General features: G+C 48.3%; 1 protein-coding gene and 1 long non-coding RNA gene across 2 annotated transcripts in view; one reads left to right on the forward strand and one right to left on the reverse strand.

Annotated features, from left to right (window-relative positions):
* Positions 1-3,371: 3,371 nt before the first annotated feature.
* Positions 3,372-9,870, reverse strand: LOC148757370 (uncharacterized). Its single transcript, XR_016021913.1, has 3 exons — positions 9,734-9,870; positions 8,105-8,202; positions 3,372-3,491 (listed from the first exon to the last, which is right to left on the reverse strand). It is a non-coding gene; the product is annotated as an uncharacterized LOC148757370 (long non-coding RNA).
* The window catches only part of PARP12 (poly(ADP-ribose) polymerase family member 12), a 30,772-nt gene continuing 22,539 nt past the window's right edge, over positions 9,469-17,701 (forward strand). Inside the window, exons 1-3 of the mRNA XM_019750170.3 lie at positions 9,469-10,259; positions 14,758-14,893; positions 16,295-16,586. Coding sequence (XP_019605729.3) covers positions 9,703-10,259; positions 14,758-14,893; positions 16,295-16,586 — 985 coding nt within the window. The 5' untranslated portion in view covers positions 9,469-9,702. The remainder of the gene's footprint in view (positions 10,260-14,757; positions 14,894-16,294; positions 16,587-17,701) is intronic.

The following is a 17,701-nucleotide window of genomic DNA, read 5'->3' on the forward strand; positions in this document are numbered from 1 at the left end:
TCTTGCAAAAGAAACCTAAACCAAACTAAGGGCCTTACATTTATGGTTAGACTAAATCGAAAGCTATAACCTCAATTTTTCCCCAAACAGCTTCTGACTGCAAAAGCAAGTCACGCAGTTGTTAGGTATAAAATAGCACTGATCAGGAAATGCATTTGCATCTTTGCAGATGGTATTTCCTTCCGAAAACGCTTTTCTACTTTTAATATAAATTAAGCCATAACAGTTTGATGCTGTGGAAAGAGGGTGAAAAGGTTCATTTGAAGAGATTATATATGAATTTTCACATTTACTGTGAAATGTCTAACTTTGCCAGTGCTTCAGCAGGTTTTTTTTTTGGGGGGGAGGTGGGCTTAAGGGAGGTGATGGGGTGGGGTAGTATTGATTTTAGGGGTTTCAAATCTGTGAAATTTGAAAAGGGGACAGTTGTTGGCTATGGTATTTACTAGTTTTGTAGTAAGGTTTTGCTAGCCTGACTGACTTTCCTTAACTGATTTTTATGCCCATGGTCCAAGGTGACTGTTACCCTTTCTTGTTTGGGGTGTCTGCGGAGTAGTGTCTGTACAGGCAGTCAGCATGTGTGCACACGTGTTCTTTGAAGCAGAAGCACGGTGTGATTACGCAGTGGGGTGTGGCTGGGAAGTGGGATGCTGAAGCTTTAAGAGCATTTTTTTTTTCCGATTCATAACAGTATTTCCCATCTTTTGCCTGCAGGCAGGGAAAGTGTACAGTATTTATTTTGTTTCTGTTTTAAATTTGTAAGTCTTTAAATAGCTTATGTTGGTTATTAGAGGGGAGGACAAGTGACTTGTTTAAAGTTGTATTTGGTATTCTTACTTTCCAATTTCTGTATTTTGAAATACTGAAATTAAAATTGTATTACTTCTGTTTTGATTTTTTTAGCGCTCAGTGTATTTTTGGCTCATTTTGTTTGAAAGTTTAAATGTTGAAAGTTGTATAAAATGTCTTTGAAAGAAAAATTTGAATTCTATATCCTATTCTGACTTTCTGTTCCCTTTTTCTGCTTATTGAATCATGAGAGAATTATTTTGATATGTGAAAAACTATCAAATTTAGGCTCCTTACTATTTCTGAAGATTTAAATTGAAAAGTAATGTGTCATGTTGTTTTATTCGATGTATTGCTGGGGAAGCAATTGCTGACAGAGAGAAAAGTACACAAAAGGATAACTGGCAAGATGAGACTATGTGTGGCCATGGCTGTGGGTGCTACTGATGGACATTTACGAACATTTGTGGTCCCCAACCTGGGCACCCGACACATACTGAGCACGTGCAGTATACCAGGTGCTGCTCTAGCACTGAAGCTACAGGAGTGAACATGACACAGCTCCTGTCAGGAGTGGGTGGTGGATGTGAAAGGCCCAGGAGAACGAGGCTGTCACCTGCCTGCCTAGGGAAGGTGGGAGTGGAAGTGCAAGTCTAGTGAGAAACATGAGTTCTGTTTTGGACATTGTGCTTTTGAGGGGTCTGAGAGCCGGGCCTGGGAGGAGCTGAATGTGGTGAGGCCTTGCCTTGAGGGAGGAGCCCGGACCAAGGAGAAAGCATTGGGTGCAGCACTGCAGGCAGAAGAGGGGCCTGGGGAGGGGCAGGAAGCGGGAGGAGGAGAAGGAGCCCAGGTGCACATTTGTGGAAACCAAAGCGACAGAAGGACCAAAGGCCTCTGCTCTTGCCGTACTTATACCTGACAGAGCAGGTGGTCCAGAGTGCACGCATTTAAATGCACCTCAACCGCTGTTGCAAGAGTGGTACCCAAAGCATGCTCACCCTCTTTCTTACTGGCCTGCTTTCTTCCAGCTAATTGAAAACTAAATCTAAACAAATCTGTCCTTTTGTAAAAGTCCACATACTATCTGTGAACCTGTAGGGTGTTAAACCTTTGTCTGCTAGGAATTAATCACCAGGACTGCGTTCCTTAGACTTTTAATCTGATTTTCGTGTGTCCACCAAGCAGTGAGACTGAGATGATCACTGGGATGTGGGGTGTTACCCACCCCTCAATTTAGAGTGGGAAGAATCAGGTGCTATGTTGCAGACAGGCTTTTGGATAGACTCCCTCATTATCTTTGTTTTATTCCATTGCAGTACATTCTGTGTACGGGGCATATTTTCAGTTCTTCCTCACAATGAGCCAGCAAGGTAGATGGTATTCTTCCCATCCTGCAGATGAAACGGAGGCCAGTAAATAATGTGGCCAGGTTCACAGTGCTAATGAGTAGAACTGAGATTTTAATCCAAAGCCTAAGTCTGAAGGCCATGTCATTTCTTCTGAATTATTTTTCTCAAATTATTTTGTTATACACTTTCAATTATTAAAAAGAAATAGATGGTCTTTAGAAATGATTTGTATTCTAAAATTTTTTGTAAGCATCCATTTTGGATTGGAAATATATTTTCTTACAGAAGTTTTCTGCCCTGCAACTAAACTTTGAGTCTGTCCTTTCCCAGGGGCTGGGCACACATGAAAGAATACTCTTCATTTTCTAGGATCCCATTTTCTAGTGAAGAACGGGTCGTAAACGAGGGACATGTGCTACTGTTACACTACCACATGAATTCCCAGAGTCACAGAGCTAGGCTGTGCGAAGAGGCCACGCCTAGTGCACTCTTTCCACTGAATGTGGGCCCCGTGGGACAGCACAGCTGCCGCCCTCGCTGCTCTGCCACTGCCCTTCCCACACTGAAGCCTCTTCTGCCATAGATTTTCTGCCCGTCAGCTCTGGGAAATGGATCAGCCCAGATAAGGAAGGAGAAAGAAAAGTAGAGTTTCTCTCTCTCTAGAGATTGGGTAAAAGTGAAAAGCAGAACAATGGGAAAAGAACTCTATCCATTTTGAGAATTCCATTTCTGTCACCTATTAAGATAAGTAGAAACTCATCAGTAGGGTGTTATCAAGGATAGATGTTTGAAGTTTCTTTACAATAAAAAGATAGTATGGGTTTTTCTTTAATAAGATAAACTGATTATATAGCTCACTTTGAACCTAAAACCTAAAATTTTGTTGTAACTGCTTTGTAAACTTGAGTGTATATAGGTGTGCTTGCTTTGAAAATACAGAATAGTCATTGTTAATGTGTAAAACTACAAAACAGGTGGTATCTAATTATGAAAATACTCTTTTCTACGTAAAGGGGAAAAAAAAGTGCTTCCTGAGAGCTACTTGATTCCACAGAGCGGTCTTTTCAGAGCTTTGAAGCAGGACCCATCACGGGGGCTGCTGCTCTGCTCTAATTCCTGGGCTGTGTGATGTTCAGGGTAGGAATTGCTCAGGGTTTTCGCAGGGCTCACCTTGGAAGACAAAGCACACAGCTGGCCTGGGATGGACGAGGATGTGCGTCTTTGGGCTGCCAAGGTTCCCAGCCAGGAAGAGGAAGTGGGCCACGAGCAGGGTGAGCAGAACATGAGTTCCAGGCTTGGCTCCTAAGCTGCACATCAGTGTGTGCTGCTGGCGGGGGCCGCCTGAGGGAGACACTGAGCATTTCTCCATCAGACCCTAGATGCCCACGTTCTGGCCCAAATGTGCCTCAACAACCTTCAATGGCCAAGCCGGATTCCCGGGTGCTCTTCTCAAACCATCCCTCTCCCCTCCCCAGCCAGTGATTCACAAAGGCCTGTCAGTGTGTCCTAACGTGCCTTTAGTCCATCTTTTGATGGCCACCACCCACCACAGTCTCTCTTTAGGAGCTCTTAGGGTCAAGACCAAAATCCTTAACGTAGTAGATCAGTCAGAGGTAGAGTCAACTGTAAGGGAAAGAAAACCCCGAACACTAATGGCTTAAACAAGACAGCAGGCATTCCAGGACTGGTGACTACTTCACAAACTTGTCAGGGGCTCAGATCCATTCTGTCCTGCTGGCCTGCCATCTTTGGCATATGGCTTTCACCTCATGATCCAAGATGATCCAGCCAGAAAGGGGAGGAAGGGTGAAGCTGTAATCACTTTATAATTTCTTTATTCTTGAAAGTCCTAAAGCCGGGACTTTGGAGGCCACAAAAACTGAGCCCCCTAATGTCTGGGTGACCTTTGGCAAGTTACTGAATCCCTCTCAGTTAAGTCTCAGTTTTTTCAGCTCTAAATGGGTGTAATGGCAGCTTCTACTTCATATGCTTGTTACGAAAAGTAGATGAGATGTAAAGCATGTAGCGTTGCACAACGTGCTCAATAAATGTAATAGTAGCTTTGTATTCTCTCATTTTTCAAGTCCATTGATCTCTTAATTACTTCAGAATAACCCCGAGGACAGAGAACAAAGGTACCCTTATTTCTGGACCTTCCACGTCTTTGCAGAGCGCTAAGCACATAGTGGGTACTGCCTGAGGACACGCTACGTTAGATACTTATCACTGTATGGCCTCCTTCCCTTGGAGCTTCACTGGGCTGTGGCTGCCCTGGAGTAAAGGCACCTGCTTCACATCTGCTAAGTCTTACCCCTTCCCTTGGCAGCTACTTCCTGTTGCTTCATGCCTCACGGAACACTTTAGGTCTTGGCTCTGCCTAGATCTCTAGGACACCACTGTGCTCTAGAAATGGTTCTGCCAGCCCACGCTGGCCTCAGCAGAGGGAGGAGCAAGATGGGAAGGGCCACACTGCCCTTAACAGCCCTTCCCTTAGCTTCCCACACGTAGAGCTAAGCATACTGACAGGAGTTACAAAGAGGGTTTGCACAGTAGAAAGAAATTAAACCTTGAAGTTTGTCCATTAAATATTATCTCTCACAGCTCAAGGGAAAAATGAACCATTTTCAGAAACACCCCATTTCCTGTCCTTGTTTCTATTTTAAGACCCTCTTTTTCCACTTTCTTCAGTCTGTTATTTGTTGGGTTCCTCCAGAAGATGGTAATAATGGTACCCTCAACCTGCATAATTGGGAAGAGCTTAAAGGACTATTAATAAATGAGTGTGCAGGGGCTAGGGAAAGCAACAGGGATGGTGGGCATCCTGGGGCTGGCAACAGAGAAGGAGCCATTCCTACCCCCGTGAGATCAGGGAAGGGAGAAGTTACTAGAACGCAGAGGAAGAGCTGTGTGGAGAAGGCTTCCCACAGGAGTGGTGGCCTCTGGCACAAGGAAACAGCCAACCACCCAGGAGGATAGGCAGATGGGTGAGTACCCTGGCCTCACCCTCTATCTCTTGCCAGGCCCTCTCACTTGGTGGGTACTGCTGGGAGCTGAACAGCCAGGAATCCCCCTCAACCCCATCAATAGAGGCCAGCCTTTGGGAACACAGAGCAGGGTGGAGGGGAGTGGAGAGTGGACCTGGAGGGGCCAATGGAAACGATCCAGCACAATTCGTCTACTCTTGGAAATTTCCACACCCACCTCTTGAGAAAACCAGCCTCTTCTACCAAGAAAGAGTGATTTCACCCCAGGGCACAGACTTCAATAGTCTGCAATAACCACCAGCAGCGCAGTGATTCTCCCAAAGTCTGAGTTAAGAATAACAGTCGAGAATAAGAATGTCAGTCAATTACAGTATTGGGCGGGGCAGGGGAGGACAGGGAGGTGGACTTTGGCCAATCTGTGAGGTTGGAGAGGACTTAGTCCCTCCTGAGGGTTTTTTTTTGCCAATGGGAGGTGAAGGCGTGCCTTTTCTCTTCAGTTTAAGGGCTAACTACTTGTATTAGTTTGCTAGGGCTGCTATAACAAAGTACCACAGACTGGGTGGCTTTCACAGCCGATTTCTCATCGTTTTTGAGGCTAAAAGTTGGGGTTAGCAGGGTGGATTCTATCTGAGGGCCATAAAGGAATGATCCATTCCAGGCCTGTCTCCCGGACTTGTAGATGGCCAACTTCTCCCCACGTCTTCACATTATTTTCCCTCAGTACATGTCTATGTCCACATTTTCCCTCCTTATAAAGATACCAGTCATACTGGATTCAGGCCCATCCTAATGACTTCATCTTAATTTAATTGTCTCTTAAAAGTCTCTGTCTCCAAATACAGTTAACATTGTGAAGTACTGGGGGATATGACTTCAACATATGAACTTTGAGGGGGACAATTCAATCCGTAACACTACTGGAGCAAGTCACACATATACAAACAATAACAGACTAAGTTTATAAATCTACGTTTTAAAAAAGAAGCAACATTTTTCTTACTACCACATTGTCTGCTTAGACTCTCCTGACCACAATAGTGGTGACTAAGTGCATAAGAAATATGTTCCTTCCAGAGTCGCTGGCCTGCTCAGAACCCTTGAAATGACCCCTTTACCTTCAGTCAGATGAAGTTTGGGGGCAGGGCTTCTAGCCCTACCCATGTCCAGAGCAAATCCCCAGGGATAAATACAGTTTTATTTATGTATTCTGGTGGTGGCATTATGGTGACATTTGCTTTCTTCCTTCCTCAAATACTGGGGGTGTCAAAAAAATGTATACAAGGGGACAGTGTGGTCAGTGTTGCTCAAGCAGTAGTTCGCTGTCATCAGAAGTGTCTGGACGCTGATGGTAACCACTTTGAGCAACTCTTGTCATTGCAGAAGTCAAACGTGACTCGTATTCGTCTTTTGTTATTGGTGTATGTTGAGTATTACAATTTTTTTTAACTAAATTTATTGGGGTGACACTTGTTAGTAAAATTACATAGATTTCAGGTGTACAATTCTGTATTACATCATCTATAAATCCCATTGTGTGTTCATCACCCAGAGTCAGTTCTCCTTCCATCACCATATATTTGATCCCCCTTACCTTCATCTCCCACCCCGAGTATTACAATTTTAACAGAGTTTTCCTTTCTTAAAATGTATATACATTTTTTTCACACCCTCTGTATTTACTGAGTATCAGGGACTAGCCAGGCTCTGTGGAGGTCAGTGGGAACAAGACAGGGTCCCTTCTGTGAGAGCAGGGGTTATAGCCAAGGAAAAAGCACTGTGCTAGTCTTTTGGATAGCACCACAGGCTGGTCTGCGGTCACATGGGTCCCATGCCTGGTATCGAGCCGAGTCAGCAGTGCAGACTTCCTCTTCCCTCTGTAGGAATTATCTCTGCCCATCAGTGATGTTCCCATGACCTGAGCCACAGAGCGTGCCGTGGACACTGTCTGCTCTGCCCAGATGCATTCGGATCCCTTTTCCCGTCTCTGCACCCATTTGCACCTTTTGCTACCCAGGTGCAGGTGCAGAGCACCAGAGGGTCTGGGGCTTTCTTCCTGCCCCTGCGCCTGCTCCCCCACAAGCCTTAGCCCATGCTGGATGGATGACTGGATGATGGTACCGGGGTCTTCTAGAACCAGGGGAGGGACAAATTCTGAGTATTTACAGTCGATCCTCCTATTCACAGATTCTGTATTTGCACATTTATCCTTGCACTAAAATTAACCAATCACTATGTGAGGTACTCCCATGGGCACACACAAAGTGAGGCGGCATTCTGCCTTCTGTTTCAGCTCTTACTGGGTAAACAAGTGTCCTTTCTGTGGTCTAGTTAGTGCCATGTTTTTCACATTTTGGTGCTTTTTGTTGGTGATTTCACTCTTTAAAATGACCCCCAGGTATAAGTGCTGAAGGGCTGTCTAGAATTCTGAAGTGCAAGCAGGCTGTGTTGTGCCTTATGGAGAAAATACGTGTGTTAGGTAAGCTTCATTCTGGCATGAGTTATAGCGATGTGGGCTGTGAGTTCGATGTTCATGAATCAACAAAATATATTAAAGTGTCTTTAAGCAGAAACATACACAAAACAAAGTTGTGGGCTAATCCAAATTGCCAAAAACGTGACCAGAGGCTCGCAGGCAGTGTACTTCCCCTAGGAGCAATGATTTGGTATTGGCTAATTCAGTGTTTGCAGCGACTCAGGAGAATCCACTGTGAGGCATGCCTGTGGCCTTCTAGATTCCTGGAAATAAGTTGGAGCTTTTCAAAGCCCCAGTGGACGTCTCATTCTGCAGCTTTTCCTTTTAAGCTTTTTGGTTGGTTTATTATTTGTTCAAAATGTTATCCATTGCCACAGCATGATGTTACAACAGCCCATGGGGAGAAGCCATTAGGATTGGGCTAGTTCCTTCCCGGCAATATGGACTAAATACCAGCCTTTTTAGGAAGTCTTCCAGGGCACCACTGGACAGGTCAGATAATGACTTACTTGGGACTGAGGCTTTGAAAGAGGTCCAGCTCTGTTCTGCTCGGTCTGGGTACAGGTTCGGGGAATGTGGGCTGTTAGTTTTCAAGGCTGCCATGAAGCTGGGAAGAAGACAGGATTAGGGTTAAGTTAGAATGCTACAAAGCTTGATGTGCTTACTTAGATTCAGCTGTTTTTCTTGACTAAATGCTAAATGAATTGCTGCAAGACTTTGGTTAATTTCCAGAATTTTGAAAACATTGATTCTGACTATTTTTGGAGTTTTTCATTGCTTGAACAGAAGGGCAACCTTTCTTTTTCCAGTATTTACTCCAGTATTTTCACTGACATCACCCTTACTTTCTTTAAAAAATATTATTTTATTGCAAAACAATATTAAAACCATAATTACAATTACATTTTTAACTAAAATGAATTTTTCCACACAAACTGAAAAAAACACACCAATTAAAATCTGAGAGAAAAACTGCCCCTCATTCATTCCCATTTGTCTATCTAGTTTTCATCCATACACTTAGCAGATTTTTATATTTTTGTAGTAATATTATAAATAGAATTTTATGTTCATTTTAACATTGTAAATATTTTTTTCACAATCTTTCCGCCCCTCATCTTCCTTTTTCCTCTTTCCTAGTACCTCCTACTGCCTACTCCCGACAACGAGTGTGGATGCAAACAGCACAGTGTGTGGCCTTCCTTAGCCTTCTCCAAGCTCATTCAGAAATATCCTGCCACATTCACACACAAATAGGATTCCCGTTTTGCCATTGACTTCGCCGTCTGTACACAGCTTTGTCACTTAACAGCACATCATGGAGATGTTTCTCCGTCAATAACGTACTTGTCCAAGCTTAGTCTGGACAACAACCAACCGGTTGTTCCCAGTACCCACCACCCCCACATAATTTACGTACTGTTCCTTTTACATCTAGAAGGTTCCCCTAAAGATTGCTGGGTCAAAGGTCACGCACATCGCAAATTCTAATAGCGATTCCGTGATGCGTGTCCTCTAAGTCTCTAACAATTCACATTTCCATCCACAACTCAGATCGTGTCCCTAACTTCCAAATGGTCTTTCAATGCTCACTCTTTATTCAGCAGGGGTGCGGGGACACGGTTCGGTTTTTTAAGCGGACATATTGTATACAGCTACCCTCTCACGTTTAAAATGAGGGCTTCGCTGCCAGCACCGACGAGAAAGCAGCACTCAAGCCCCCGTCGCAGGTCGGGGTGATACTTTTCACCTGGGCGGCTCCCCAGGGTCGCCGTGCGCGTCCACGCGAGCCGGCCGCGAAGCGCGCGTCGGCGTCGGCGCCGTCTCGCCGGGACCCAGGGGGCGTCCCAGGGGGCGTCGCAGCCGCTCCGCAGACGCGCCGGGCGCAAAGGCGCGGGACTTGGCGGGAGCGCCATTGCCACGCGCTCGGGCCTCCAGGGAGGCGGCTGCGCGAGCTCCCGGGCGTCGCCCCTCCACCTTCGAGGTGAAGCGCTTCGTGAGGCGCAAAGCACGGCCCCCAAGGCGGGGTTGTTTCCTTCCAGCGCCTCGAGGGACCCGGTGAAGAGTCCGGGAAGCCGTCGGAGCCCCGCAGCCTTCCGACCGAGCGATGTTCCCCGCGGGCTGGGCGGGCGCCCCACCTGCGGGCCCTGCGGCCGGAAGGCGCCGGGACCCGCTCAGCTGCGGGGCCGTGGGCGTGGCGAGGCAGCACCGGTTCTGTTTTCCCCCGACCAGGGTCAGCTTTCAGTTTCGTTTCCCGCTGCCGTCTCCACCCCGCGGGAGCCGCCAGGCCAGCCGGCGGTCCGACGGGCAGCGCATTCCCGTCCCCGCCGCCGCGGCCATGGCCCAGGCCTCCGTCGTCCGCGAGGTAACCCAGGTGCTGTGCGCGGCCGGCGGCGCCCTGGAGGTGGAGGAGCTGCAGCGCCGCTTGCGGGAGCGCGTCGGCGCGGACGCCCTGGAGCGGCTGCTGCGGGCGCACCCGCACTTCATGGTGGCGTCGCGGGCGGGCGAGGGCGGCGCGGCGGCCAAACGGGTGGCGCTGGCCATCTCGGAGCTGCGCCTCTGCCGCGACCACCATGACACCAAGGCGCCCTGCGCGGGGATCTGCTCGCAGCTGCACCTCTGCAAGTTCATGGTCTACGGCGCCTGCAAGTTCGTGCGGGCCGGGTAAGGCGCCGCGCCGGCCGGACGGCGGGCGGCGGCGAGGGAGCGGCGGGCGGAAGGAGGACCCGGGTGGCCTCCGCTCCCGGCCCGTGCGCGGCTCTTTTTAGACATTGAGGAGGCCATTGAGTGGCCGTCCCCCTTAATTCTTCTCATGGAACATTTATTGAGCGCCTACTGAATACTTGGTACTGTGTGAGGGACTCGGTGGAACCCTGCCCTCGAGGCATCTGCCGTCTGAGTGTGACTTAGGGCGCGGTACCCGCTGGGACACTCGGGGTGTGGAGGGACGGGGTGGGGGTGAGGCGAGTGGTCACCCATGAGGTGGGGGAGGGGAGAGTTCTGCAGGAAAGGGGCTGCTCTGGCCTCTCAGCGCCCCACGACGCCCGGTTTCCAGAGCTTTGAGGGCCACGCAACCCACGGCTTTCTCGCCGGCAAGGTCCCTAGGGGACTGGTTTCGGCTGCCCTCCAGCCATACCCCTCCTGGGTGCCCTTTGGTTTCGGGAACATTTCCAGCCGTGGCTCATCTGGTGGCCTTTGCTCTTCCTGGAATGCCCTTCCTGGTTTGCCCCGTGAGTCCTTCGGGCCTCGCCTCGAACGTTACCACTTTCCTTTTGGGCCCTTTCTTCCTCCCCATCACATCGTCCTGTGTGGTCACAGCGCCCATCACATTCCCCTCCCCTCAGTAGAATGGAAATTGTGCGGGCAGAGGCCCCCCTGTCGTAGCCGTGGCGGGTGGTCTCCCTCTCTGCACACAGCAGGTGCTCAGTGACATTTGTGCAATGGAAGGACTAGGGTTGGGACCTCACCCTGAAGGTCTTAGGGGCCCATCAAGTGGCAGGAGAGAGCAGCCATCAGGTCTGCGTTTTAGGAAGAGATATGTCAGGCAGGGGTGTGGATGCTGATTTTACAGGAGCATGTGACGGGGACCTGTTTGGAAATCAGTCCACTTCTCTAAAAACATGAGTTCCTTTTCTTCCCGTTTGTTTGGCTTAACACAGGAGACATTTCTTGCTCTTGTCAGGTCCAGTAGTCAAGTGTGGGGTGGACGCTTTGATTCACGCAGTCGTTTGGAGACCAAGGCCGGCTGAGCTAGACTCTGTCCCCTTCAACCCTTGGCTCTTAAAGCCGTTCTGGGGATCAGGTTCCAAGAAGCAGGTGGGGAAGATGCACAGTAGGGGTTGGACAGAAGTTGCTAGGGGGCAGGTCTAGAAGTGGTGGACTGTCTCCTGACCCGCCTACATGGGGGCAGGGGGTGAGGGCTGGGAAATGGAGTCCCTGGGAGGCGGCTGCCCAGAAATACTTACCTTAGAATATTCCAATGCCCAGATAAGGCTTTAAGAAGAAGGGATGTATATGTGAGAAATTTGGGAGACATGGCGAGTGGGCGAGAGTGTGGTGACAGGATATGAGAGAGGTGATGACTCAGTTTACTGTTGACGAAGAGATAACTTATGTTTCTCGTATTGTTGCTGAGAGAGCAGGAGAGGATTTTGTTTTGAGGTTTCCCCAGGGGTATGACGCTTGCGAGGACGGCCAGGGCTCCGATTGGCTGGTTTGGAAATTGTTGGGCAGTGTAAGGCTGGGGCTCCAGGAGTGGGTCAGGTCTCAGATGGGGCCTGAAGTTGGGACCCTGGGGAAACGGGGCCTTCAGGGACCAGGGAAAAGGGGCACCTCCGGAGAATCAGGAGCAGCAGCTGGAGAGGAAGGCAGGCACAGTAAGTGGTGGGTGGATGGCGCTACTGATGCGGATAACAGGCGCATCTTGTTAATGTCTGTATTTAGTAAAGTAAAGATGGCAGCCCTAGTCAAGGGTAGTTCCCACAATTTGGGGTCAGATTTTCCTTGTCTTGGAAATCTGGACTTCTGGTATTTACTGGCCTGGATGATTCTGAGTTTTAGTCATTCCTCACCTTTTTTTTTTTGATGTTCGTTCACACAAGAGAGTTCCTTGAACCTTCTCCAACTGTTTCTGGGTCACATACAGGGGGAGAGTGTGTGTGATCGTATTTTCTATGCTTGTCTTGTCTTCCTGAACCACAGGTCAGCTGTTTCAGAAATAGATCCTCTCTGCTGCTTTTGCTCATTGGTTACATCTGGGGAGGGTCCCCAGTCCCTGACTTCCGTTCTGTGCTTGGGGGGCAGTAAGCACCATGGTCAAGAGCACAGTCCCAAAGACAAGCCTGCCTCCTTCCAACCCTGCCTCTGCTCCTTGCTAGCTGGGTGATCTTGAGCAAGTTGCGTTATACTCAAGGCTCAGTTCCATCATCTGCAAAATGGAGATAATATCACCTACCTCATAGGCTTGGTGAGGACTGAATGAATTAACGCAGAAAATGTTGGGCAATCCTTGTTCGTGATAAATGCTCAACAAGTTTGAGTGGCCATCAGCATTATTACATCATTACACTGGTTAGATAGATTTGGCTCTGGCAGTACCGATATTAGCCCCTCTGCCTAGCACGTTCGTCCCTTCTCTCCTTGCCTGGGTCCTCCCCAAGCCTAAGTGTTTGGCTCAGGCCCTGTCGTTTGCTTCTCCATTTCCATCAGGCTCAGGTGTCCCTCCTCTTTGCACTGATACATTCAGAGCACAGCTGACCTTGCACTTCCCACTCCATTTTAGAGTCATCTCTGTGTCTTTCACCTACTGGATAGAGAGGGAGAGGAGGCGGGATGACTCAGGATTTTGGCCTGTGAGGTGGAAGAGGGAAGTTGCCTTTGACTGAGATCGGGGAGCCTGTGGAAGGTGCAGGTTTGGGGGAATCGATTAGAGGTTCAGTTTTCTTTTGAGATGCTTATAAGCATGTGTCTGAGTCAAGCAAATGCTATTTGCCTGACTCTTCCAGGTCATGTTGACACAGGTGATCGTTTGAATTCTTTGGTGGGGGGGGGGGCATAGTGCCAGGTGCCAGTGCTTGGCTCACAGTGAGTGTTTAACAGGGGCTTGTTGATCTAAACAGTAGAGCCGGGGAGCAGGGAAAAAAGGGCTGGGCCTCAGGGTGTGTCTGTTTGTAAACACTTATGACCATAAGGGGTCAGCATTCATTTATTCAGCCAGTGTTTAAGTGTACAGTGATTGGTACGTTGTGACTCTTCTTTGGGAAATAGCCCTGCCATTCTTACCAGAAACCTGCTGAGAGGTGCTGTCCTGGGCTCTAGAACTCACCTTACTATCTCTTCCTCTGTAAATAAGCATTATGTTTTATTGTTGCATAGCCATGCTGGTTTTTCTCCGATGCTTCGAAACAATGTCAGGACCTGTTCTTGAAAAATTATATATTTTCCCTCCCTTTCCTCCGCCCCTCCTCACCCCCAGCTGTTGTTTCTCAGTCTCCTTGTGTAGGACACAGCTCCCTGGCCCAGCTGGAATTAGGAGCCTTACGCTTCCCCCAGCTGAGGAAGTGGGTCGCTGGTCCCCAGTCATCCGGCGGCGCTCACAGCGGCTCTCGCCAGTTGCCGGCAGCAGCTGCTGGCCACTGGCCGCTCATGGCGGCACAGGGCAGCTCACGGCAGCCCAGCTCCACGCAGAGCTGTTGTTCATAATCTTAGCTGTAGAGGGTGCAGCTCACTGGCTCATGTGGGCATCGAACCCTCGGCGTTAGGAGCACGACGCTTGTGGGGAGCCATGGTTTCTTGCAACCCTGAACCTTGCAGACTGGCTCGGTTTCTGCCCCCATAACATTGTCTCTGCCTTATCTGAGAGGCGCCTAACGGCTGCTGAGGAATGTGGTGGAAACAGCCAGTTCCCGGACACAAAAGACTAAGGGCTTTCTGAACAATTGGTAGGTTCTGTCTCCTTGAGATATTTACTTTTGTGAGTTTCAGTGACCTTGTATCTTCTATGTCAAAGTAAAAGATTTACTTTCACTGAGATAATGCATATCTTCTTCGTTTAACTGCACGTACTCAAACTGCATATATTGGTTAGAAATAATAAACTCAAAGCTTCAGCATGACTGAAGACAGGCCACATTAGCATTTGTGTGTGTCTTTTATTCATTCCCACTCCCCCATTCAGGTACTGATCGACTCGTGGCGGCTGGCCCGTCACAGACGCTCCAACCACCTGAGCCACTGGGCTGGCCCGAAAAATTATCTTAAAGACTGATTTTACCAGCTCGGGCTGCCATGACAAGTTACCACAGGCTGGGTGGCTTAACCAATCAGAAATTTATGTTCTCAAAATTCTAGAGGCTAGAAGTTAGAGAGATCAAGGGTTGGTTTCTTCTGAGGCCTCTCTCCTTGGTTTGTAGATGGCCGTCTTCTCCCTGTGTTCTCACATTGTCTTCTCTTTGTAGCGTCTGTGTCCTAATCCCCTCTTCTTATAAGGACACCAGTCACACTGGGTTGGTCCCCTCCCAGTGACTTCATTGTAACGTAATCACTTTAATAACTCTTGTTTCCAAATACAATCACTTCTAAGGTACTGGGTGTTAGGACTTCAGTGTAAGGATTTTGGGGAGACACAGTTCACTCGTGACACGAGCTTTGCTCTGCTCTGCAGGAAGAACTGTAAGAACAGTCACACGTTGACAAGCGATCACAACCTGAGTGTGCTTAAGACTTACGGCGTCGACCACCTCAGCTACAGTGAGCTCTCCCAGCTCTTGTTCCAGAACGACCCCTGGCTTTTGCCGGAGGTAAGTGCCGGGAGGGAGTGTGCAAGGAATTGGGGAGAGGCCAGAAGGTTGGAAGATAGGAAACGTTATGGTAGAAGAGAAGCCAAGGCCGCCATCGTGACCACTGGGGTCTGCCTGAAGGAGACTGAGATTGAACTCCTGGCTCTGTGACCTTGGGCCAACCTTGCCCCTTGACGCCTCCCTTCCTTCTGTATCAGTTGTGCTGCTACCTCCTTTACCGCGCTTCTGTGACGTCAGGGGAGCCTGCTTGGCCAGTGGCTGCAGCAAGATGTTACTTCCACAGAGCCAAGGGGAGGAGAAACCCCAGCCAGCCCTCCCTGTCTAGCAGGGCTGGAGCCACGCAGGTGTCACGACCCAGTGGGTCTGTGGAGAAGCTTCCAGGGCTGCTGACAGACAGTGGATGTACTTCCTACTGATTTAGTTGCACCCAGGGAAGTTGGAGCTTTAGTTGATATGAATTCTCATATTGCATTTCAGACATTAACCACTTGTTTCAAAGCTCACTGCAGCGGTCATAACATGAGTTCGAATCCTTCTAGAAGCAGACACCAACATGGGATTAGAAGTGTGAGAGATTTTTGGGGAGGCAGCAGAAGAAGTTGGGGTGAGCTTTCAGGCAGTGATGCGGGTCTGACCTCTTTGGAAGGAGAGGGGGAGGGAAGAGGACCGGATAGGAAGAGAGCCTGACTACAGTTCCAGGAAAGCTTCTGCGTGGCCAGCTGGCAGTTCTGAGCTAAAGGGCCCTTGGTAGTCACTGGCCTGGTTCCCATTTACAGGACTTTGGGGTGTAGAGGAGAAGGAGCAGTTGATTGAAGTTCAAGTCCCAGCTTTGCCAACAACCCCATTCCACAGCCGTGGTATGTGCCAGATGGCTGTGTGAGCTAGGGCAAGCCAGTTAACTTCTCTGAGTCTCAGTTTGCTCCCTTGAGAAATGAAAGGGCTGTATTTGGCCTTTTCTAAGATTCTTTAAACTCTCAGAACCTCTATGACCCTGGATTGTAGAAAAAAGAATTGGGAAAAACGGGGGTCTAGGCAGGGGATAGTTGGTGAATCAGGAAAGGGTGTGGGTAGAGTGTAAGGGTTGTTAGGAGCTATTGTGCAATTTACATTAAAATGTCTCCTATAAAGGGAGCAACTCTAATCAGCTGGGCGTTCTTTGGATTTTTCCAGTGGAGGGGCTTGTTCTGAGCAGTCTGCTGTCCACCCGGTTTGCATTTTGGCCAAGGGCATATGTTAACAACCATCCATCTAGAGTGAGGGATTTTTCTCAGCTGTGTGGATAACACAATCACAGCAGTGACTAGATTTTTAGAAAAACTTCTAACCAGTGAACTGATCAGTAGGAGGTAGTGTCTTGTGAGACTTTCTTAAGCTGCTGTCTTTTTTCTTTTCTGTCAACAGATCTGCTTTCACTACAACAGAGGAGATGGACACTATGGCTCTTGTTCCTTTAAGAAGCAATGTATCAAACTCCATGTCTGCCAGTATTTTTTACAGGGTGAATGCAGGTTTGGCACCAGCTGTAAGAGAGCCCATGATTTCTCTAGTTCTGAGACTCTGGAAAAACTGGTGAAGTTGGGCATGAGCTCAGGCCTGGTGAGCAGGCTGCCTTCCATTTATAGAAACGCTCACGACATCAAGAATAAGGACTCCATGTCTGGCAGAGGGCACCTCCCTGCCCCTGGGCCTTCTGGTAAGTTCTTGGGCTCGTGCCCTGGATTCCGGCTGGATAAGTGTTTGCTTCTTTTGTAAAATGCAGTTAGTGATCCCTTCCTAGCTCGTGGGGGTTGTGAGGATGAGTTGAAATCATGGCCATGAACAAGCAATACGTTCTAGAAAGCTGCCAGGTGATGTTGATGGTGAATGAATTCCTAGTGAGCCTCCCCTGCATTGAGATGGGAGACTGCTGCTCCTGTGGTGTTGTCCCTCTGCCCCCTGGAGAGCTTGCCTTTCAATGAGGGACCCCAAAGTTAAGAATGATGTGCTGCACAACTCTAGGGGTATCCTTTGCATTGCGTTCTGTTTCGATTTTTTAAAAATGAGTGAATGAAGCACATTTTAGTTTTGGCTCTCTTCTTGATATGAATGAATGGATTTTTGTTTTGTGTGTGTGTGTTTAAGTCGTAAATATGGTTTGTTTACTGCTCATCTTCAGCACTTGGACAGTGCCTGGCACACAGTAGGCACTCACATACTTGTTGAATGAATGAGCATTCTAGAACAAGTATTACTGTTTTTTTTGTTTGTTTTTTTCCTTTTTTTTTTTTAATTTATTGGGGTGACAATGGTTAGTAACATTACATAGATTTCAGGTGTACAATTCTGTATTACATCATCTATAAATCCCATTGTGTGTTCACCACCCAGAGTCAGTTCTCCTTCCATCACCATATATTTGATCCCCCTTACCCTCATCTCCCACCCGTGTTACTGTTTTTTTAAAGGAATGTCAGGCTTAGTGATAGGCACATGTGGGTTCTGAGCAGAGACTGTTTATGTAATAAGCGTTTCTTGAGTACCTGTTACGTGGGAAGTGAATAACGTGGTCCCTCGGGGAGGTTCTGACACCTTAGTGTCCTTGTGCATTTCACAGTGTCAGCTATTGGCTGGCCATTCTGGTTATCTATTCTTTCATTCAACAAATGTGAGTGCTTGCCATGTGCTAGCTACTGTCCTGGGCCCTGGTTATGCCTTGGTGACTGAGGCGTGGCTTCCCGCAGGGATGCACAATCAAACCAGCTTGTTAGCTACAGTGATATCTAGGATTTTGAATACACCCCTTCCTAAAATACCAGAGAAGTGTCTGGA

This window comes from Rhinolophus sinicus, chromosome 8 (assembly GCF_057876585.1).
Source record: "Rhinolophus sinicus isolate RSI-liver-muscle chromosome 8, RSI-T2T, whole genome shotgun sequence".
NCBI lineage: Eukaryota > Metazoa > Chordata > Mammalia > Chiroptera > Rhinolophidae > Rhinolophus > Rhinolophus sinicus.